The 24,341-nt window shown below is 40.8% G+C and overlaps 1 protein-coding gene across 1 annotated transcript in view; it reads left to right on the top strand.

The window, feature by feature from the left end:
- Nucleotides 1-973: 973 nt before the first annotated feature.
- Nucleotides 974-24,341, top strand: part of ADAMTS3 (ADAM metallopeptidase with thrombospondin type 1 motif 3) — a 256,015-nt gene continuing 232,647 nt past the window's right edge. Inside the window, exons 1-3 of the mRNA XM_026509996.4 lie at nucleotides 974-1,637; nucleotides 2,944-2,971; nucleotides 20,741-21,147. Coding sequence (XP_026365781.3) covers nucleotides 1,569-1,637; nucleotides 2,944-2,971; nucleotides 20,741-21,147 — 504 coding nt within the window. The 5' untranslated portion in view covers nucleotides 974-1,568. The remainder of the gene's footprint in view (nucleotides 1,638-2,943; nucleotides 2,972-20,740; nucleotides 21,148-24,341) is intronic.

Raw genomic sequence — 24,341 nt, 5'->3', positions numbered from 1 at the left:
CCAGTAGAAGTTTTGAGGATTATACCTAAAATCGTGCCTCATCACCACCCCTCTCATGGTCTGTTCTGGGGAGGGAGGATCCCAAACTGGTCAGAGGAGGATGGAAATACTTTCTTTTCCAGCCCTCTGCTCCCAGGAAAGCGCCCACAGGGATCTGTCTACCTCAGGAAGTGAGCCTGGGCTTGGATTCCAGCAAAGTGTCTTCCCATCTTCAGGGCTCTGGGGCGCAGGTTGGTGTCTTCTCCCAGGAAGCTTAGGCCACAGTGGGCAGAAATCATTTGATAACTTAATCTTGGTGGGAGGAAGAGACGCTGAGGCCTGTGTAGTCTAGTGATAAACGGAAGCATCCGGGTGAGTCAAGGAAGAGACATGATATCTTTCTAAAGTAATATAAACGAGTAAAGCATAAACAAGAACTTAAAGTGGGGACGGACCACCCCCACAAAACGTAGTAGGCGTCTGGAGGGCATTTAGCCGCGTCGTTAAGCCCTGGAGGTTCTTGGGGTTCTCTCCGGGGAGTCTTTTCCGTGACTGGGAGGATACTGGAGGTCGGAGGAGGTGAATTTCCTAAAGCCCAGGAGCGGCCCTTGGACCCTCCCCCTTCCTATAATTAACTCAACGCCGGTCCCACCAGTAAGGACCAGTGGTTTCCCTGGACCGCCCCCCTCCCCTAGCCCATCTGGCGGGGGCAGGAGAGGATCTCGGGGAGGGGGGGGTAGTCGACCCCCCGCCACACAAGTCCCCACCTAAGTGGTTTCAAACCGCGACCCTGCCTGGGGCCGGCCGCCCGAGGGCTCGTCCCCACTCCTCCCCACTCCTCGCCGTCCTCCCGCGCCGGCCGCGCCCGCCCCGGCTATCCCGGCGGGCGCGGGGGGCGCGGGCCCCGGCCTCGCGTGACGTGGGCGCCGCGGCGGGAGGGGCCGCCCGGGGGGCTCCGGCCGCCTTATTAGCGCCCGGCGGGTCGCCGGCAGCCAGCAGACCGCCGCACTGAGAGCAACAGGAGCCGGCTAGCGACCCACTCCTCCCACCTCCTCCGCCAGCCTCCTCCTCCTCCCCTTCGGCTCCTCCCGCCCCCACCTCTGTGTGAGCGGCGGAGTCGCCCTCTCCCTGCCTCTTTCTCCCGCTCCCGCTCGCTCGTCTCTCTCGCTAATACTTCCCCCTGCTGTGCTCCAGGGCACCCAAGCATTCTCCGCGCTAACCTTAGGAACCAGTGGTGCTCGAAAAGCCCAGGAAAAGCCGCTTTGGGCAGAGATAGTTGGAAGCCCCTCGTCCCTTCCCCCTCTGCCGGCGCAGCCCGTGCCCGGCTCGCAGCACCTTCTCGCTCCTGCACACTCTGTTTGGGAGGACGGGGTGAGAAGGTGAAGTGGAAAGAACTGCAGAGCAGAGGGGGCCAGTCTCAGAGCTCAAATTTCATTTTCATTGAAGCAAATCACAGAAGATCAGTTTTTTTATTCTGCATTTTTTCCCTTTTTCCTTTTTCTTTTTCTTTTTTAAAAGAAACTTATTTTGGGGGGGTTTGCTCTGGGCATTTGCTTTGCCCAGTAGTTGAAAAGTGAACTCGACTCGTGATGGTTCTCCTGTCACTTTGGTTGATAGCAGCCGCTCTGGTAGAGGTTAGGACTTCAGCTGATGGACAAGTAAGTGGAAAATAATAACAATAAAAAACTCAAACCCAACCTTTTCCCGAAAAAGTTCCTCCCCTCTTTCCCCTCCTCTCTTTCCTCCTCCCCCCTCCCACCCTTCCCTGTTATCTTGTGCCTTCAGAAACGGTGTTTGAGGGCTGGGCGCAGCGTGCGGGCTTTTCTGGGGTGGGGGGTTGAATTGCAGGGGTGGGTTGTGACTCCCACTCTGGGAGCCCAGGCTTGTCACACCTAGGGCTTCCCCCCCTTTGCGGCATTCGTAACAATTCCTGGTGACAAACTGCAGCCAGTTCGCATCCTCGCCGGGCCATCTGGGTTTCCCCTTTCCGGAGGGCGGTCTGGGCGCTTGAATGAAGTTCTGAACGCTGGGTCCAGGATCCCAGTGCTCTGGTTGCTGCCGCCGGAGTCGGGTTCGCGGGGCTTTCTCTCCTCCTCACTGACTCAGAGCTTTTTCGGGCAGCCGGAGGCGGGGGTTTCAGGAAGTCCTCGGGCCGGACAGGGAGCGATCCAGTAGACACGTGTCCTGGGAGGACCGCGGCCGGGCTGGGGTTTGACAGTTGGGGGGGGGGGGGGCTGGGGACGTTTCCTGCCCTGCATTTTCCTGGGCAGAGGCTGGAGGCGCCGGCCGCGTTACTCCCCTCCCCCTCCTCCTCCGCACAACTCCTCCTCTTTTAAAGCTAAGTTGAGTGCGGCTCTGGTGCTTTTCGGCCCAGCCCCCACCCTGTGGAGACTCAAGGTGAAGCCTGATGCTGTCTGAAGAGACCTTGAGAAGACTCGGCGGGACGAGCCGAGCCGTTTGTTGTAAATCACATCGGCTCAGGGCCGGTGGGACTTTGGGCACAGAATTTCTCTGTGAGTTTTTGTAGCTTCTCTGGTCTGCCTGGTCTGGCCATAGGTTAAAAAGTTGAAGATTGTCTAGTCGATTCTCGACCTCAAATCTGATGTATCAGGCCCCGTTTTAGGTTTCTTTTGACGCATATGAATACAGAGACTTGCTTTGCTAATCCTCACCCATTATCTGAGTTTTAAGAAAAGAATATTGAATGCCAGTATTTATTTTTGCTGGCTTTATAAATATTAAAATTAAAACGGGCAAACAACTCCCCGGTCCAACCTGTTATTGAATTGGCTCATTCTCTTGCCACAAGAACCTACAAACCAAGACGCAGCCTTTAGGCACCAGTCCCGTCTCCAGCATCTCCTGATTAGCTTCTGAAAAGCATTAATGGTAGAAATAAAACGTACAAGGTGATAAGATGAAACCCAGTAACTGTTTCTTTTTACTTTTCCCTCTCCTTTACAGGCTGGTCATGAAGAAATGGTGCAAATAGGTAAGCCTTGTTCTCAGATGTCATTCTTATCTTGGTAGAAAGTAGAGAATGAAATAAGCTAATTAAAATATTGTTTCTGAAATTTCTCCCATTGGTGGTTAAAAGAATTTGTAGTTCAGGAACATTTCTGTTTTTCTCTTCCTCTTTCTGGAGGAGGGTCCCACTCTCCTCAGACTGAGTTAAAGGAATATAAAAATTCTGCTGTTGGACTTGTCATGCATCAGTTTTTTACTGCCCCTGGACAAGCCACTGGTGGGTACTTGGAGGATGATGTAGAAGTTGGAAGAAGACATGGAGATAAGTCAAATCAAATCAACTCGTGGACAAAAGGAGGAGTACATCTGATTAGAATAGAAGGCAAAGCATAAGAATGCTACAAAGGAGGGAAAAATGGAAGAGGATGAAAATTTTTCTCTTAAAATTTTTCCAGCTTTGTATAAGCCCTCTGATGACTTCTCTTATTCCATCTGCTTTAAAATAATTAACTACTAATGTGCAAGATATTGTTAGGTATTTTGCAAATAATGTCTAAAACTTCAGTATTACCTGATGATATGGGAATTATTCCCATTTTATGGGTGAGAAGACTGAGGCTCAGAGAGTATAAGTGACTTGTAACAGGTCACTCCAAAGTCCACATGATCTTTTTTTTGAAGCTATTTATAATAATATTTGTTCTGAATTCAGGGACTGAAAGTCATCTGGCCAGAAGCCAAGCTCCATTCAAAGCCTTTTTATACACATTTAACTTGGATTACTTTAAAGGATAAAATTTCGTTCTGGCAGAGTATTAGTTTCTATAAATTCTAAATTTGTCAAGTGATCCTTGTAAAGTCATCTTTGAAATGAAAAGTTTTGTTTACTACAAACATAGTTGCCTGTCATTGCCTGTGTGCTGTGCGTAGGGCACTGTATTGCTTTGTGCTCCTTGTGCCATCTAACTCTCACAAGCACACATGAGGTAGAGACACTGTTGTGCCTGTTTCAGATTTGGAGAAAATGAAGCTTGAGAGGTTCTACAGCTACCTTCTAGAGTGCATAGTGGAGAGCTGGGAGGAGTCCATGCTTGTAAACTAGAGGGACCCCAGGATCCAGGCCTAGAGGGGTCCATATGTAGCTGTCTCTCAGCATATGTCAGAATGCTCCCTTCCTGTGCAGTGTTTGGCATTGTTAGAACTCTTCTCCAAGCTTGGACCTCCATAGTAAGAGTAGGACAAAGGGGAGGACAGTGACTGAGAACTGGATTAAATATATAGTGTCTGTGAAGAGACATTTGTTATTGGTAGCTGATAACATTCAGTCATGAATATATATCTTTTTAAAGAAGGATTTTAAAAAATCCTCCAACAAGTAGAAAAGAAAGCTGTCTTCCTTTTTTATTGCTTAAACATTTGATTACTTAAACATCCCAACTTTTCAATGTGTAAATTAAAAAGCTGTGTTAAGATGGCCCATTCTAGGGGCACCTGGGTGGCTTTGTTGGTTAAGCGTCCAACTCTTGATCTCAGCTCAGGTCTTGATCTCTGTGTTGTGAGTTTGAGCCCTGCAAAAAAAAAAAAAAAAAAAAAAAGAAAGAAAAAAGATTATCCATTCTATCAAAGATTACCCATTCTATAAAAAAGATTACCCATTCTATCAAAGGAATAAAATAAATGCTTTGATTAAATTTTCAGATAGAATCAGCATGCTATCCTGTAAGAAGTCCTGAGTTAGACCTTGGTCCAGTCCTTTTGTTAATAGAAATTACTTTAGTTGCAGGTTTCTACAGAGAAGTGGTACAGGTGTGCTTAAATTTGATTGAGGAAGATGAGTAGCAGTGTGGAAGAGGGCAGGGCAGGGGACTCTCAGGTGGTATTACTGGAGATTTTCTTGCTCCCAAGTTCCTCTGCTTTATAGGGTTTCTCTCTTTTATTACTGTCGTTTTTATTTACCGTTTTCAGGTTGAGTGAAGAGAAGAAGTAAAGATAAAAATAGGTTTGACTCATGAGTCTTGTGATAGTAAAAGTGTAGCTATCATTTGGCTTCAGGATATAGTCATTTATGTAGCTCTTAAAAGGAATTTAAAAATACATTTTAAAAAAATCTATGTATAGGAATGAGATTTCTTTCCCTTATCCCCACGTGCAAAGGGGTGATTAACCTGAAAGTTTGGTAAAATGCCCTCTTCTATATTTAATTAATTTTCCCCCAATAATTAATTTAAAAGTGGTTTTATATAAGTGCTTGGAGGTGCTATTTGATCAAGGTACAATTAGGAAAGATTAATAAGGCTTGTAGAATTAATTATTTTTATTGGTCTCCAAATTGGCTAGAGAAAAGTCCATGGTTCTGAATGATTTCTGCATAATTTAACGTCTCAGGAAGAGAGAACTATAGATTAGTGACAAACCATAAATAATTAGGAAGCTGAATTTTAAAAAAATGTTTCTATAGAGATATACTGTACATGCAGGATAGTGCATATGAGTATACCCCTTGCTGATCCTTCAGGAAGGGAACACTCCTGTGTGACTAGCATCTGGACCAAAAACTACAACATCACTAGCACTTGGTGCCACCTTTATCACACTGTCCCCCCGTGATAGGTAACCACTCTCTTGACTTCTGACAGGATAGGTTAATTTTACCAGCTTTGAAGTGTTCTTTGTAAATACAGTCACACAATATGTGATTAAGAAAACAATAAAAAATATGTCTAATATGCTTCAGTCCTCTAGAGTAGGAAGGCTTTTATTTAGGTAGAGAGAAGGTGGTTGTGAAGAGGGCAGGTTAGAATGTGTATAGATATATCACCTCCATAGTTTGTTGATGGGGCCTTTGCTTCTTTCCTTTTCTCTCCACCCAGTGGAAAAATGCCTTCTTGGTATGTGGGAAAGAATTATTCACCCTAGAGAAAATGGGCAAATAGGCTTTGAACTCTGACCTACTTCTCTGCTCCTTGGTCAACCAAAGAGGAACTGTTTACCTACCTACCTGTCTACACCCACACATACATACACTCATACATGTATACACACACACATAGATAGATAGATAGATAGATACATATGTGAGTGCATATGCATTGTGTATATACGTGTAAGTGTGTTTCCTGAGGTCATTAACGTACTTCTGTGGCATATCAGGGAGCGTTTTCATTCTGACTCAGAGTATGGCCTTGGTAGGATGACTAGAGGAATTGTGGGCAGCTGGCTGGCTGGCATGATTGGGTAAGGAGTCTTGCTCTGTGACACATGTGGCTTAGGAAATAATCATGGTTCTGTACAAATTGGAGATTTCTATAGACTCTGAAAAAGAATTCTCTGAGTCCTTTGTTTCATAAGCTATCACTCTGATATTGCCTGAGTATCATTAGAGGAAAAATCATTGTGAAGCTTTGGTGTTGGGCTGAGTTCCCTAGCTTACCCCTTCTCTTGGAATCAGGGCATAGCTGTCTTTCTCTGCCCTATTTTTGTTTCCAGGTCTCAAATTCCATTACATTTCATTCTTAACAAATTAAAGTCTCTAATCTTGTCCGCTCAAATATCCAGTTTACTGAGAAATATTTTTTCATCATTTGCAGGTATTTATTTGGTTTTCAGGGTTTAGAATGAGTCACTTCACCTAGTCCTTGGCTTATGGTAGGCATTTCTACTGGTGTAGACCTCATGAGAGCAAACACTTTGTTTTGATGATTGCTGTATCCCCAGTATATAAAATTGGGCTTGGTACCTTGTGGGTCCTCAAATATTTGTTATTCAGTGCATGGATCTAGTAAGCAGGGTATTATATTGGGATTCACCTGTGTTCTGACTTTTCTTAAATGCTCTTGTTCTGTGCTCCTCTCCAGGTTTAATTGGTCCCCAAGAAAATGAGGAGGATGATAATAACTATGCAATTAATTATTCAGTGTTATCAGGGCTCCTTGTGACTTCTCTTTTCATTCCACAAAGCTCAGGGAACTAGGTTTCTTACACTTTTCTGTTTCTGTTCAATAAGATTTGGTAAATTGAACTGAATTATGTGCAGGTTTGGAATGCCCACTAATTTTGCACTAATGTCTACTAGAGATCATTTGCTCCAGGCATCAGGGGAAATAAGATAATCTAAGATTAAAATCTACCAACCCAGCTTGCCAGCAAAATACTGAAAAATGTGATTTAAAGTGGTTTAAAGGGATCCTTCAGAAAATTTAGAATATTAGCTACCTATGTAGCCATTGTTATTTCTTGTACCTAAAGATCATGCATTTCACTTTACTGATTTAGCTTCCACCTCTAATGGCTAATATTAAATGCTTTAAGCTTTGGAGATGAAGATGTTATTTAGTGTAGTATGTTAGTCTATTACTAGCAAATTATTACTGCTGTTTAGCTGAAATATTTCTTTCCCATACTTTCATTGTTTTTTTTCTCACCATCGTACCAAATAATCATAGTATTGCTCAGAAATGTTAAGAAATCCCCATGGTCACTACTGCTTCCAGGATGATTATCTCTAAGCATTCTTTGCTTGTGGGTAGCCAATCCAGATTACCTTGGAAATCCATTAGGGACAATTCCAAATTGCCTGGTAAAATCATGAGTGGTTTCAATATGAAGGATTTGGTTATGCTACTTGGACTGGATATTGACAGTGATGACTTAGATGGAACTCTAATGCTAGAATTTTGGGAACCTTCTCTTTGTGGTGCTCCAATAGAGATCAGCTTTTACTCCTAAACTGTGCTATGTCTATTATTAGAAATTGTTGAATTATTTTTTTAATTAGTTTTTCTTCTGAATATAGATGTTTTTACATGTGCCCATTATAATTGTCTTCTTTAGTTTTTCTGTATTCCCCAGATTTTTGACAATCATTTTACGTACCAAACCGTTACAATTCAGCGTATTCTTAGTCATCTTTCAGTACACAGAGTGTGTGGATTATTTTTGTATACCTGTGTTTGTTTTGTTTGCTATTTTAATATAGTTTTTCATAGTATTACAAAATCCTTATAAACATAATTTTAATCTTATTGTCCCAATAAACCTTAATTTATGTACTTATTTCCCTAATGACACCTGTTTTCTCATGATAATGAATGTTGCCACACAGTGTTGTATATAGATAGCTGCCTGCTTTTCAAATGACGACTTTAGGAGATTGCTGAGTAAAACCAAATTAACAAGATACGTTTTGACAGATGGCTTTTAAAGAAGTTTGTATGATCTGAACTTTTACTAGTGGTATAGGGAAGTGTTGATTTTTTTAAAAATTTCAGTTTTAAATTAGTTTTGGCTCTGCTGTCCCTAAGTCTGAATATAATTTTTTAAATATTTGATTATGCAAACTTTGAAAGATGTAATGAATTGTTTTTCTAATTATCAAGTACCCAAAAGTATGATCAATTATAAAAACGTTTTGTCAATTTTAGTAGTACTATGAGAAGATTCATCCACGTCATAGAATTTGAGAGCTGTATTATTCTTTAGAATGGATAGTAAAGCGTGGGAAGAGTTTCCTAGTTTAGGAATGCCTGTTCCCTCAAGTAATTTATCCATCCTAATTTTCCAAATATGTTTACATGATTTTGCTGACTAACTGTAAATCCTTAGGAGAGATTTTGTGGTCATGTTAGTCTCTTGTTTATAAAAATGATTGCCACAAATTCAGCATGATGAATCTTTATGGAATTTAGAATAAATTGTGGCCAGCATGAAACAGTCTATCTTGTTTTTGAAGTGACTGATAAAACAAAAATAACATTTAGGAAACTCGTAGGAAGTAAGATAGGATTAAATATATGACAAATACTGGGATCTTAGATGTTAAATCACATTTCCTAAAAATCTTTCTTTGTATTTAGTATTTATATTTTTATATGTCTATATGTATATAAATTAGAAAGAATGATTGAAATTATTCTTCATATGAGCTTGAGTTCTCTTTTATATGTAAAAATCTCTCTTTTACATGTAAAGTCCATTCCTTAATCTAAAACATAATGAGCCTATCCAGTAGAGGAACTATTAATATTCATTGCTTTTCTTCCATTAAATGGTCAGGGGCACAGACTGTTGTTCACTGTGTAGTTTACTACTTTCTAGCTGACTTTAACCTCTCAAAGCATTCTCTTTCTTCTATGTAAACATAGGCATACAACTACTGCTTAGTTCATAGAATTGTAAAGGATTCATAAAGTGTTGGCACATGGGGCGCAAGCTAGGTTAATAGCTATTATTAGTAGTACATTTTGGTCTTGTGCTTTTTAAAAAACACTTTTACTCAATGAGAGCCACCCCATTCTAATCTGTACATTTTTGATAGGTCTGCCTACCGCCATGAATTTCCAGGAACCTTAATTTACTGTGTCAAGGACTTGTAAACTCTCCAGCCACTCAGCTCACCATGTGACAGCTCTTTAAGAGTTCTATTTTCATGTATTATCTTAATGTTGATATCTCAATATAGTATTGCTTAATTCATTGGACTATGGCAGTAGAGGGGGGAGATGGGTAAAGAATGAACCGTGCAAAACAATTACTCCATACAGACTCCATGCCAACTATATTTCATGTATACTGGACAGAATTCTTCTTTCTTTTCATCTTGTTTATTGAAAGTCCTTTCCATTTCATTGAGAGAAAGTTCCTGTACTAATCATGACTCCTTTGAATGCAAACAACAGGAACCCTGTTGACACTGGTAAAGGAAAACAAAATTGATCAGGTAATCAAAGTCAGGTATAGCTGAACTGAGGGCTCAAACAATGTCAGAAATCCCTCCCTCTCCTTCCCCAACTCTTCTTTCCTCCTTATTTTCCTGCATTGGCTCTTTTCTTTATCAGGATATGATTGGTGGCCCCTCAGGTTGTGGGAAAGACCATCACCAGCATCTCTAGGCTTTCATTCTACCTTTCTCCCCACTAGACAGAGTCCTTATCTTTTGATAGAGCTAGCAGATTTCCTGGGGAGGCTTTGATTGGATACTTGGCTTGAGTCATAAGCTTACTGTGGGACCATTCACTGTGGTCAGGGGACGCAGTGCTCTTACTGGCCTGGATTGAGACATTTCATTCTTGATTTACAGGGACTGAGAGTGGAATGCAGGATGGTTGACCTGAGGGAAAACTGGGGGTGCAGTTAAAGAAAAAGGAGGATAGATGCTAAGCTGCACACATGTAATAATGCATGGCCTGAGGGCTTCCTAGCACACTGCATGGGAACTGGCAGCTGTGGTAGGTAGAATAATGGCCCCCCAAAGATGTCTACATCTGAATCCCTGGAACTCATGAATATGTTACATGGCTAAGAGGAGTTAAGTTTGAGGATGGAATTAAAGTTGCTCATTGGTTGGCCTTTAAATAGGGAGGTTAGCCTGGATTTTCCAAGGTCCTCATAAATAGAAGAGGGAGACAAAAAGACAAAACTACAGAGAAGGCAGCATAAGAAAGGACTTGGTCTGATGTTTCTGGCTTTGAAGATGAAGACAGGGACCTAGGAGCCAGCGAATGCACATGGCCTCCAGAATTTTGAAAAGTCAAGGAAACAGATTATTCCCAGAGCTTCTTGAAGAAATGCAGCCCTGCTGACACCTTGATTTTAGACCCCTGGGACCTATTTCAGACTTCTGAACTCCAGAACTGTAGGATAATAAATATATATTGTTTAATTTCAGACTTCTGAACTCCAGAACTGTAGGATAATAAATATATATTGTTTTAAGTCGCTAAGTTTGTGGCAATTTGTTACACCAGCAGTAGGAAGCTAATACAGTGGCCTCCTGGATGGTCCCAGTTTCTCATACTTTTGTCGTATTGTGAGCTGGACTATTTTAGAGTTGGAAAATATAATCACCCCAAGTAAGTTTCAGTGAAAACCTTTAAAAATGCTGTTCGCATTTCTTATCTGTCATATTTCTCGGCCTTTGGCCCTGGGGGACAAATGCTTATTTTCCTGGCTTTAAAATCTAGGCTCAATGTTAGTCTTTAAAAGTATTATCCATCAAAAAATTGTGAAGTGTATGAGAAATATTAATTTATAGAATGGCTCATATAGCTCTTGAGTCTGTAAAACTTCCAGTGGTGATAAATATAACCATTAGACGTGCTTCTTTAAAAACTAAGATCGGAATGTTAACACTTTGGCATTGGGGCCTCACGTAAAAAAATATATCTTCTCTACTTGTTATTCTGTTATTGATTATTTGATCATTTTAAGATGTAGCAAACAGAAAATACTTGGACAAATACTTTTTCTTCTTTCTTTTTCTTGAAGGTTCTTCTCTTACCTGATTTCATGTTCTGGAACACTAAAGAATGTGCTGTTCTTTTCTAAGTGACTCTGTTGGACGTAAACATTGTGCAATTGCAACAAATACTTATGAAAAAGCCAGATTTAAAAAAATGAGAAGAATTTTTAAGTTCACAGCTATTTGTTCTTTCTTAATGAGAAAAAAAAAAGCTTTCTCTTTTTTCTCCAATAGCTTGATGAAAAATCTCTGACTGTGAAAGTAAGTTTGCAATTAAAATAAAAGACTTCAAAGAGGTTCTCTGCCTTGCGGTGATAAGAGCCTAGAGGAGATGAAATGAGGAAAAAAGAATTTGGCTATGTTCAGAAGTTCAGCATGTGTCACAACTAACTTTTAATTGCCTTTCAGTGAAGATGCGGCCCCTTCTCCGTTTGTGTTTACAGCCTTGGGAAGCCTTCAGCGTGTGGCGCCCTCTTTAACGTCCACTCGTCACCCTGCTCACATTTTTCCTGGAGCAGCTGGCTCCTGTCATTTCTGATGAAAGTCATTCTCCTACCCTCAGCAAAGGATTTGGAAATGTTGTTGTTGGAGCTGCTTCTTTAGCAGATCTTGAAAATGCTTATTTGATTTCCTTCTTGTGGCCAGATTGTTGCATACTGAGAATTTGTACCTGAAAAAGGAAATTGCCTGTGTAAACTGTCTCTTTGTAGTAATCAACCAGTTCTTGGGAGAGAATCCCAGTGTTTGGCTGGGGTCACAGACTATGGGTTGTTACAGCTAACCTAGACTCCAGGCCCTCGGTTGACATGGAGCTGAAGATCCCTTCTAAGCCTATCAGAAAAACTAGACTGGGGCAGAAGTAGAGATGGGAGAGGCCTGAGAGGTGCTGGGACATGGAAGGACTCCGAAGCCCACTTCCATCTTTGGTAGCTCTAGCTAGATGGGGATGGTCATGGTGATAATAACCTCAGCTAATTCTTCTTTTATTACATTGTTACTACCTGGACTAAGTCTTTTAGGTGCCTTACCTTGTTTGAGCCCATTATTATCCTCATTTTTATAGATAACCTCTTGAGCCTTAATTTTGATAATTTGCTTGCAGAGGAAAAAATGTGCATCAGCCTGAAATCAGAATTTAAACACAGTACTTTCCGACTCCAAACCTTTGGTAATCCACCATCGTACCCCACCTTCTCCCTTCCTTGCTTGGGAACTCAAGCCATATTGCATCAGTCCCAAGTATTCCAATATTTGTGTGCCAGGAGTAGCTTTGGGCTTCATTAGATCAACTAAAGATTGCTGGGAAACATGTGAGCTTTGTACTGTAGTCACTCGAGGTCTTAGTAATGTTGCTTATACTACTGAACACTTCTGTTCTCTTATCGTTCTATAGTGTGGTCTTTGTAACGTGCTGGGGACATCTAGTAACCTCTAGGAGACGTTTGGGTATAATTACACAACATATTAGGCAGATACCAAACTGCGCATCCTCAGTTGTGAGCTTCTGAGACTGAATGCATGAAGGAATTAAGACGTTCCCAGAGCATGGGCCACGGCGGCCTACTGTGAAAGCGCTCCTTCTCAAGAATCCCCACTTCCAAAAATTGTCATTGGTTTTTTTTCCTCAAATACCACTGTATGCTAGGGACATTTAAACATGGTTAAGATACCACACTTCCATCCCAAAGAGCTTAAAATCTCTGAGAGGACAAGACATAAGCATATACTTTTCTCCTGTAGAGATTTTTAGAACTTTTATACAGATAATGCATGATGATGAGATCTAAGAAACTTAGACCAGCAGGTCTATACTCTGGACAAGATAGCAGGGAAAGTTTCTTGGGACAGATGGGGCTTGAGATAGGCCCTGTAGGCCAGGTTGGATTTGTATAGATGGAGAGAAAGCAGCAGTCCTTTCCCTGGGGGCGAACGGGAGAGTAGGACTTTGAGGACAGGCATGATTAAGTTGGGTCTGGGGAGCCCATTAGAATGTTTCAATTGGCCAGTATGGGAGACGCTGTTGCAAAGAAGTTAGGGACAGACTGCAGAGGGCCTTAAATGACAGTTCAGTTTTGATTTGAGTTCAGTTACCCAGTCTGCGAGTTTCATTTTCTTATTTGTGAAGTGAGAGGATTTGATTAGTAGGGGCCTTGAAAGCAATTTTCATGTCTAACATGGAAAAAAAGCTATCAGTTTTCTGAGTCTGTTTTATCCTGAAGTAATGATGAGCCATTGAAACTATTCAGAGACAATAACTTAGTAAAATTAATAGCTGGCATTTATTGAGCCCTTCCTGTATGCCGAATACTGTTCAAAGCGCTTTGGATTCGGCCAGTTAATTTTTACAAGTCTATGAATTAAATACTATTACCCTCATTTTACAGATGAGTACTGACATGGAAGTCTTAAGTGACCAAAATCACAAAGGTAGTAAGTGGCAGAATTTAGGCATTTTACACGTGGGACTTTAAAACAGTTTTCCTGGCAGTAATTCAGATAATATTTTGGTACAATTTATAGAATATTTGGTAGTGAGCAGTTATGTTGGGGAGTTTGGACTTGGCACTTTGCGGTTTGCAGTGTGTGGTGACGAGGACTTGAAGCAATTGGAAGAAATAAATTAGTTTAACAGAAATTTCTAAAGAGAAAACAGTAGGACTTGAATGATATTAAATGGGGGGAAAGTGGATATAAAGTCAGTTTTCTAGCCTGGGGCTTTAGGAGAATTAGCACATTATGAACAGAAACAGTGAAGTCAAGAAGGCAAGCTGAATATTTAGGTGAAAATGGGAAGTTTGGTTTCGATAACTTAGGGGTGAAGAGAAGGTATGACACATTATTCTAGGCAGAGAACTGCCATGTTCAAGTTTCAGTGTGAGGGAAGTTCCTCTTTTTCTTTGAACTTGTATTTACTGAGGGCCTGTTATGCGCAAGTACAATAACATATGGAAAAGGGTCCAAAGTCTCAGAAATGATTACAGTTTTGAAACTATGAGAAAATTCTAACGTGGTTGACATTAAAATGGAAAGTGTGATCAGCCAAAAGGTCTTGAAGTATATGGAAACATAGAACATTGCCTCCTCAAATACTTTGATGTAGGTTATGTTTAATATTAGTGTGTGTGTATACAGATGTATATGCATATCTCTCTCTCACACACACACACACACACACACACACACACGAAAGAATGTGTCTCTTTGATTCAGCACAAGGAGGAAGAAGGCATTAAGCTAAACTCTCAAATGAGGACTTTAGAGGATTCTCTGACAAGGAGAATTGTTAGTTTTATAATTTAGTCATCCAGTGGAGATATGACAATACTTTTTCTTAAAGGTAGTTTGAGTTTCTGAGGAGATCCTGAATGAAGACATACCCCTCTCACTTGCTTGAGGGAACAAGTTAGAATAGCAGATATAAAGATGTAGTAAAAATATCTTTTACAAACAAGGCTAGGGGAACAGGAAGCTCTCACTTTGATGGGAAGTATGTACCCCAGCCGGTGTATGTCAGGCCCCACTGGGTTAGGGCAGGGCTTGCCCCTGTGACGTGGAAGACAACATGTGCTCCTTATCAGAATCCTTCCCAGGAAGAAGAATGAGGAGGGAGGCGCTGAGCTTTGCAAGCTTCTTATTTTTTCCAGACTTACAGATCATAGACATCACTCTTCATTACGGGGAGAAGGGTGAGCTAGGAGATGGAGAGGCCCAGGAGAGTCAGAGAAAAATCTCTCTTCACAGAGAGCAGGAGCAGGTTAAAGGCACTCCACCTATAACTTGAAAAGAAATCATCTACTTGAGATGCCTTCATTTTAAGAAAGAGGCAAAGATTAGGTGGTTTTCAAGGTCTTTTTTATTTTTGACCTGTATAGATATTCTGTGAATATCTAAAGGGATTTCAGAGTGGGGCTGATTTCCTGCTGCTTGCTTCTGAGCATGAGGGGCTCTGTGTCTGCATTCCAGGAGATCTGTTATAATGACTAGACCCACTTTCTGGTTCTTAATAGCTTGAATAGAAGACCTGGATATTATGAAATGTTCGATTTACTGGTCAGCAAGAGCTGTGAGAAATAGAAACAACAATCGCAAGCAAAATTCTGGTTGTAGAGGTATACGACAACCTGTGTAGTTGGCTGTCACTGATTGCTCAGTGATAAATTGCTATTTGGGGAAAAGATGGTGCATTCTAATTTTAGGTACACCCTCAGGCTCAAACTGCTCTCACCCATTCATTCATTCACAGTTATTTATTGAGTGATTTCAGGTTCTATTTTAGCACTGGGGAACAGTAGTAAAGAGAACAGGTAAAAATCTGTGCCCTCGTGGAGCTTATATGCTAGTGGGAGAAACAATAAGTAAACATAAGTACAATTTATAGTATATCAGAGAGTGAGTGACAAGTTTTGTGGGGAAAAGTAAAATGGGGCAAGGGGATAAAGAGTGATGAGATGGATACTGGTCAGGATACACCTCACTGATAGAGGGTCATATTCAAACAAAAAACCTGAAGGAATTGAGGAGCTCCCTCTGGGATCTCCTCCCAGAGGAAAGGTCACCACAGTGACCTTAAGATGTGAGAATTCTCAGTGCCAGGCTGTAGGACAGAGCAAACCCATTTTACTCTGGGTTGGGTTTTGAGGAGAAGAGTGACTTCACCTGCTACTTTAATTGCTCTGGCTCTATTTTGAGGCTCATTTATAAAGGGGAGGAGCAGAAACAAGGAGAACAGGTATGGGGCTCTTTCAAAACTGGGACCAGTGGTTTGGACTAGGGTAGTAGCCAGGCTGGTGGTGATCTGCGGTCACTGTTTGAAGACATCTCTGAAGGCTGAGTCAATAGAATTTGTTGAAAGATTTGATTTGTGATGTGATGAGAGTTAAGGGTAGTTTAGTCAGGTTTTGGGTGAGTAGTTAGGAGGATAGAGTTGCCAATTACTGACTTAGGAGCAGGAAGATAGGAAGTTTATGTCTGGAAATGTTAAGTTGAAGTGCTTAGGGAATGTCCACCTGGAGAAGGCAATGGAGTTGACAAGAGAGGAGCCCATGGCGATAAATGATTGTGAAGGCCCCCAAACTCATGGGATGGGATGAATTTACCATGCTGCGGAAGGTAGATGAAGAAGAGAGGAGTCCGTGGACTAGGTCCTGGGGATCTGCAGTGTATACAAGTCATGGAAATCAAGGGATGCGAGGAAGGGAGAACGAGGAGGGGAGACCACTGACGAAAGAGGAGAGCTAGAAGAGAAAGATGTCCTAGAAGCTAAAAAAAGAACATATTTCAAGAAGGAAGGAGAAATAAGCTGGGTCAGTAACTCCGGATAAGGCAGGTGAGGAGTGGGAGTCTTGACCATTGGTTTCAGCAACATGGGGTCGCTGGCGACCTCAAGAGCCTGATTGGATCAGGCTGGAGAAAGAACAAGAATGAGAAGAGAGGTATTGGAGACATCTATGGTAGTCAATCTTTTGGAGCATTTTGCTATAAAGAGTAGTGAAGTGATGGGGTATTAGCTAGAGTGGGATGTGTAGAGGGTTTTTATTAAAGATAGGAGATAAGATGGAAGCGTATTTATTTGCCAGTGGGAATGATCTAGTGATGTGGGGAAAGGAATAAAGAAAGAAGAGAGGACAGTCACAGAAACTGTTCTTGCAAAGGCGAGAGGGGTTAGTATATGGAGCACAGGTGGAGGGTTTGCTCCTAGGTAAGATCACAGACCACTTATGCGTAGCACCTGGAGGAAGATAGACTACGCATGCATAGACGCCAGTCGGTGTGGAAGGTTCACTGCATCTGAGTCCTGTTCGGACGACTTAGTGACCACGGTGTGGTTTTACAGTGGGTCTAGCCATTTGTGCTTGCAGAATTGAGGGCCAACAAAAACCTTTACATACCAATTGCTGTGGCCCTTCAGCCACTTCTGCTGACAGTTGTATAGTTTCACACCTTAAAATTGCACACGGGCAATATTTTAATGAGTAGCTGACTTATATTTAAGATTTCAGTAGCTTATATTTATTGCATCCTCTGCGTGATCTCATTTAAACGTCTCACTAGACGTATGAAGTTGGAAGTATTCCTAGCCTCCAGTTAGCGATTGAGGACACTGAGCCTAAGAGAAGCCAAAGAACTTGTTTGGGGTCATGCACTGATTTAACTTGCTTCTGACAGTGTAGTTCCTTCCTTATCCGAAGGCTGTACTGCTTTATGGGAGTATTTGGGCCTGTGAGGTGTGTAATTTCTGAATACAGTAAGTGAACACTGGATATGATGTAATTTGCTTGTATGATTGTAATCTGAGATGAAAATACTTTTGATAGCTTTGAACTTTCCCCACCATCCCCTCCCCCACCTTTTTTTTCTTCCAAAGGCTGAGAATTTAAGAGCTTTTTACAGAAATTTTTGAAACTACACTGGAGGAAAAATTGGTTGGCTGGCTTTGGGTAGACAGAACGTCGTCATTCTTGTGGTAGTTTTCCTTTATAAGTCAGATCTTAAATTAGAAATCGACAGCAAGATGTTCCATCTATCCTGAAATGAATAAGAGCATAGGAGCATGGTCTTCAGTGTCAAAATGATCCAAATTGAGTTTTTCCTTTGGCTTCTTGCTTGCAATGTGTCAGGCCTCCTAGGCCTGCTTTTTCATTTGTAAGCTAAGTATAATAGGACTCACCTGCTGTGATTGCTGTGAGAATTAGAGATGGTATATTCTTTTTTTTTTTTTTTTTACGATTTTATTTATTTGACAGAGAGAGAGTGAGAGAGCACAAGCAGGGGGAACAGCAGAGGGGGAAGGAGAAGCAGGCTCCCCACTGAGCAGGAAGCCTGACTCCGGGCTCCATCCCAGGACCCTGGTATCATGACCTGAGCTGACTCAGACACTTAGCCGACTGAGCCCCTTAGGCACTGTAGAGATGGTATATTCTTGGACACAAAGCACAGTGCCCAGGATTTGTCCTGCCAATAAATGGCAGGTGACCTGGTAGCTCCTTTGTCACTTCTGCTAACTACTGTCCAGGGGGACGGTAGCCTGAGGGGTTACTAAGTGCATCTTTTCCCTTGGTTACAATAATTCCCAACTGGAAAATTACTCATTCTGGGTTTAATTTCAGCAATATGTCTTATGAGTACATTTTAGGAATGATTTATTATTTAGCATCAGAGAAGACAAAGCTCTATAGAAATATGCCGTCTTTATTTTGAATACAAATGCAGAACATACTGTCTGACAGTGGAAAAGTAAAACTGTCCCAGAGGATCTAGGATGCATGGTTTGCTGTAAGCATGAGGCTCTGGGTGTCCTTCTGGGTGTGGGGGAGCCTCCTTGCATTCCTCCTAAATTTTCTAGTTCTCTAGTCACTTAATCCAGGCATCAATATATTGTCTAGACTTTGGTTGTGTGAATTTCCTTCAGTGGAGATGGGAAATCTCCTTCCCATCAAACAGTAAATGAATGCTTAGAGAAAGACTTATTAGTGGGATTGCTGGTGCAGCCTGACGCCCGTGGATCTCGGGTAGTATGTCTTGTAAGTTAGTGTGTAGCAGCATAGGCAAAGCAAAGGTACTCCAGTTACCTGCATTACTAACTGAATGCATGATACACAAATCCGACTGACAAGAGACCCTGACATGTACAAAATCTTGTTTTAGATGGTATTGGATATGCCAAGCTGAATGGGGGAGTTTCTTGTCCTCAAGGAATTTATCCTTAATTGGGGATAGGCTTGGTCAGTCCACATCCAAGAGCCTGAGTCATTCCTTACTTTGGAAACCTTCCCCTCCATCACTCTGCTCCTGTGACACCAGAGTTCATTCCCTAAAATTTCTAGTTCTTTCTATAAATAGCCAGAAGTGACAAAAGTATTCCCCATGGATTTGGCTGTAAGAGAGACCGCATCTTTGTGTCTGTGCTTATGCTGATGCCTAGTGTGGGTCCTTGACGATGGTCCAGAGAACCCACAAAGCAGGGATCGTGCTGCTGCTGCCCCTCCAGGGTTGGAGCCAGGCTTCACTTTACTCTGTGTTGTGACAGTCCTCACTCCTCTGCCTAGTAAATATTTACAACAGTGCTATTTGATCCGTGCATTTAATAAAGAAGGGTATTTTGTTTAAATACATTGGCCATTCTACCTGGCATATTGATAACAAACATGCACTCAAAGAATTTCTAAGTTGTAAAATGCCTTCATTCATTTTCTGGTACTTTATACACTGTTTGAAGTATTTACAAAGCAGGAAAAGAATGAATATATTCTATAAGGCTACTTTAAGATCATAGGTTATAGTTCAGTTATGAGTCTTACACTTTCATTTATTGGAAGACATACATGTGATTGCTCTAGGCAAGAAGTATTCGTGGGTCATAGAATTTTTTTCAGGATACTTTTACATACTGCAGGACTAGCCTTAGGCTAGAATCATGACGATGGGGGACTTTTTAATTTCTGTTATCAGATTTTACATGTCTTCTTTTCTCATCCTTGTCCTCATTTCCTTTTCCAGGGTCCACTCTTTTGCTTCAAAATCATTTCTAGTAAGGGATAAATGGTTTACTCAGTGTGTTATCTTTCCCCAGGGCGTTTGTATTTTAGCAGACATGATACATTTGGCTAAAGGTGGGGAATTAATTGTGAAATTTAGTTTAACCTGTAGCTGGCCACCCGTGATGTAAGGTAGACTTCAATTAGACATACATATAAAAATGAGTATCTGTCCCATGTATGGAATTTGGTGCAAAATGACAATGCTATTTGCTCTTGACTGACCAGCATCTGCATATTTAATTTATAGATTATGATTTCTACTTTTTTTTTTTTTTTTTTTTTTTTTTACCCATTCTCCTCGTTTTCTGAAAAGATTCTGTGATTTATGGGGCACAACTGAATGGAGTAGAATGAGTGTATGGGCTTTGGAGTATGACTTGGATTCATATCTGAGCTTCACAGTTACTTTACCTTGGGCACATACTTCCTGAATCTCAGTTTCCTCACCCGTAAAGTGTGATTATTAGGTTTGTTATGATGGGAAAATTATGTATAAACTACAGCACCATAAACTACAGTATATAAAATTACAGGCCAATGGTAAATGCAACATAAAGTAGCTATTACAATGAATTCTAGGATTTTTACAGGAAAAAAATTAAACAATCAAAAAAATTTCTTCTGCATAATAGCAACTTTGTTAAAAATTTGTAGCAGGTGTCAGTTATGTCAATAATAAATGAATCAGGAGCATGTCTTGATTATAAGCAAGCCAGATATCATTTATGGAAACTTATTATATTCATATTCTCAAACGTATAAATGAGATATGAATATTCACATTGTAGTACATTTTTTAAAAAGAAAATGATTCATTGAGCCCAGAGTTACCTAAGTATAGTTGAGAAATGATTCGAGTTCCCAAAATTTCATGAGTTCAGGAAATGAGAGGGTTCAGGAATATATTTATCATGCAAGTTGAGGTACAGCCTTGTGAGGTGGGGCATTTTATGCCTCTGTTATGTCCTCCTGTGTTCTCTTGTCACACAGGGTTCTACAATTCTATTTTTCGCCCCCACAGATTTACCAATAAAGAGACAGAGTGAGTATGAGCTGGTGACTCCAGTCAGCACAAATTCTGAAGGACACTATCTCTCCCATATTCTTTCTGCAAATCCCAAAAGGAGGTCACCGAGGGACGTGTCTTCCAACTCTGAGCAGTTGTTTTTTAACATCACAGCATTTGGAAGAGATTTTCATCTGCGACTCAGGCCCAACACTCAGCTAGTAGCTCCCGGGGCTGTTGTGGAGTGGCACGAGACATCTCTGGTGCCTGAGAATATAACTGACCCCACTAATGATCATCAAGCAGGAAATGCTTCAGAAAGAATCTGGAAAACAGAGCCTTTGCAGACTAACTGTGCTTATGTTGGTGACATCATGGACATTCCAGGAACCTCTGTTGCCATTAGCAACTGTGATGGTCTGGTAAGACTTATTCCCTTTTGTGTGTATGTGTTTGCAGGTGTGTGGGAGTGCAGCGTGGCTCCAGCATGTTTGGAAGGTAGAGGTGGAAAGGAAGCCTTATTATTATATTTTAAGTTCAGGAAGGAGCTTGAAAATGCATTTTACTGTCAAAGATGTGTGCTTTGGCTTCATTTTGCCACGAAGACAGCGTTATTCCGAGAAGCAAAAGATACCTATTTTAGCATTTTTTGCTTACGTTTTCACTTGTGTTACATTGGGGGAATTTTATTTCCTTATTTCTCTCAAAGCATTCTAAAAATTTTCTAAAGAAATGTAGATTCCTCCAAAATGATAGTATTTCACTTCTTATGTGGAAACTTTGGATATCTTCTTAAAGAAAGTATTTTTGAATGCATTCTTTCACTTCCCCACAGAATGCTAAAATGGGAAGTGAGCAGATCCTTTGTCAGAATTTGTTCAAATAGCATTACTTTACAAACATGAGATGTAGTTCTCTCAGCATCGTGGCTTTGAGTCAATTTTTTCTTTATTTTCAACTAAAATGCCCATATATTGCTCTTCAGTTTTGTTGTTGAGGCCAATAGTAACCGACCTTTCTTTACACACTCTGCAGATGTGAAATACTTTTATTTGTTTTGTATCTCCAGATGTTATTTGAAAAGTGTGTCAATGTTTATGCCTCTTCCATCCACGGTTGACTTTGTTCAAAACGCAACCATTTTTCTTCCTATGGTTGCCAGGCTGCTGTTTCTTGGGAGTTCAGAGCTATTCCCTTTGTTTTGCCACTCTTCTGGGAGTTCTCAAAATATTCCTTATGTTCCTGCTTATAATTATTCTACCTTAGCTGGTCCTTCAACAATACTGTGAATTTTTTGCTATTGTTCTCTCTATGCATAGGCCCAACCCAGAGGAGGTATGATACATATGTTTTACCAAATGGTGGTGAGGTCATTGTTTTAGGCTTTATTTTTGCAGTCTTGTTCTGCTTCTTGATGTTCTGCAGGGTTTTAAAAGCCAGTGCTGAAAACTGAGCAGAGGACATATGACAGGTCCAAGTGTTCAAGTTGGACTGCATTACATTAGGATCTGTACGCTCGCATTTGGTGTTAGACCGTATTCTGGGGTTTGAAGACGTAAGGGATCGCTCAAATTCTTCTCATTCTGTACAAAGGTTGAATAGATGTGAATTAATTAAGTTATTGAGTAGAAAATAAAAAAGAAAGCACTTTCTAGAAGTCAAAGTTTAAAGTATTCATTGAGAGAGCTTGATTCAGTACTAAGACAGAAAAAAACATAAATCATAAAAAAGGTACCGTTTTATAATCCTTTCAAGTAAAATACATTGGGTATAAATCTTAATTCAGTGTTATCTTTTAGTTTTAAGCGTAAAAAATTATGTACGTTTTATCTTCTCAGTTAAGATTTGAAATGTGGGATATCGCTTTGAAAATCAGTTTAAGGAAGGTAAAAGGCAAGGAACTTATTTTAATGCATCATCACAGTGATTTTTACACCTGACTTAGCAATCAGTATTTTTCTTATTGTACATGTCAAATTATCTAATCATAGATACAAGAAATCTGGGGCCATAACAAGTTGTTATAAGGAAGAGGAAAATAGATATAAAGTCTGAATGAATGTTTATTAATGGGATTCTTTAATTGCTCATGTTTAAGATATGGTGTTAGCATCATCGTAAATCAGTATTGAGTGTGTGTGTGTCTACTCCACTATGCTGCACACTACAAGTATTCACTTGTTCCAGTCTTTGATCCATTAATTAATTAATTAAACAATGTTTGTAGGAGCCGGTAATGGACCAAGTGCTATTCTAGGCACTGTGAAATGGTGGAAGGAATAGTGGTTGCCATCCTCATGCAGCTCAAAGATGTTAAATTTGTCATGCAATTTAAGTGTCAAAATATCTGGCATATGTGTATATATATATATGTTAGAATCATGTTTAACTTGAAAAATTGTAGTTAAGGGAAATATGTTCTGGAGATATGAATAGGACAGAGTTTTGAACCAGAGATAATTGGCTGAGGCATTCAGCTCCATCCAGGAAAAGGGTAGGTCTGGCCTGTAGAGAAGGCAGTGCTGAGTCTGTGGGTATGCGGAATGAAGCCTTTTCTAGAGTTTCCAGCTCACAGCGGCCATATACCAGGAGGAAGAGTGAAGATGATGGCAGGAAGAAAAGCAAGCAGGGTTATGGGGAGTGAATCAACAAACTGAAGAGATAACACCAGGACTACTTCATTAAGCTGGGAACAAGTTCTTAGAATTGCAGAATTGCATTGCATGGGATAAGCCCTTAGCAGAGATGAAGTAGGAAGTTTAATTGAAGGGAATGTGAATAAACTTGGCTGATTTGCTGATTCCTAGGTCCTTTTTTTCCTTTAACTGGCTATATAGGGATTTAGGCTTGGCCTTCTTGACTTTAGAAAGGGAAGCAGGGATACTGAGATAACATGGATGCCTGAGGATTAAGACATTGCCCTGGGAGACTCTGGGACTATAATCAAATCCAAATAGGTCTAGTAGAAAGTACAACCCCATTTGGCCAGAGAAACCAGTGGAAAAATGTCTCCAGCAAGTATAGAGTTAAGTCCTTGATATGGAAGACAGTGTCACTGAAGCTCTACCTGGATGGGAAGTCAAATCCCTTTGGTTACATCGGTTTTCGATGGTATTCCAGTGACCTGACTTTCTCCATGTGTCCTTCAAAGCTGTTGCACATAAGAAACAGCCACAGGGACTTATGTTTCACTGTGGTTGTGGGTTTCATAGCAAGGCCTTCTTCCTGGGTGAAACTCCTTACACCTCTTTTCTCTTATGCAAGCTTGTGACATGCTATGTGAGTTTGAAATGGTCAGCACTCAGATAGAATTAATTTGTAGTAATCAGAATGCTTTAATTAAATTTAAAAACGAGTGGTACTCAAAGAGTGTCCACAGACTCAGGCTTGTGAAAAGATAAATACCCAAAGTGAGACTATATATAGAAACTCTTACACCAATTTGACAATTATTGTATTTGTACTGGGTCGAATAATTTAAAAAAATGGGGCTGGTGTTTTGTTTTATCATTTTTTTAAAGAATTTATTTTATTAGAGAGAGTGCAGGAGCGCACAGAAGCAGGGTGAGTGGCAGGAGGAGAGAGAGAAGCAGGCTCCCTTCTGAGCAGGGACCCC

The sequence above is a fragment of the Ursus arctos genome, unplaced genomic scaffold (genome assembly GCF_023065955.2).
Source record: "Ursus arctos isolate Adak ecotype North America unplaced genomic scaffold, UrsArc2.0 scaffold_9, whole genome shotgun sequence".
Lineage (NCBI taxonomy): Eukaryota > Metazoa > Chordata > Mammalia > Carnivora > Ursidae > Ursus > Ursus arctos.
Note: the sequence above shows the minus strand (reverse complement) of the source record. Positions and strands in the feature narration are given on the sequence as shown.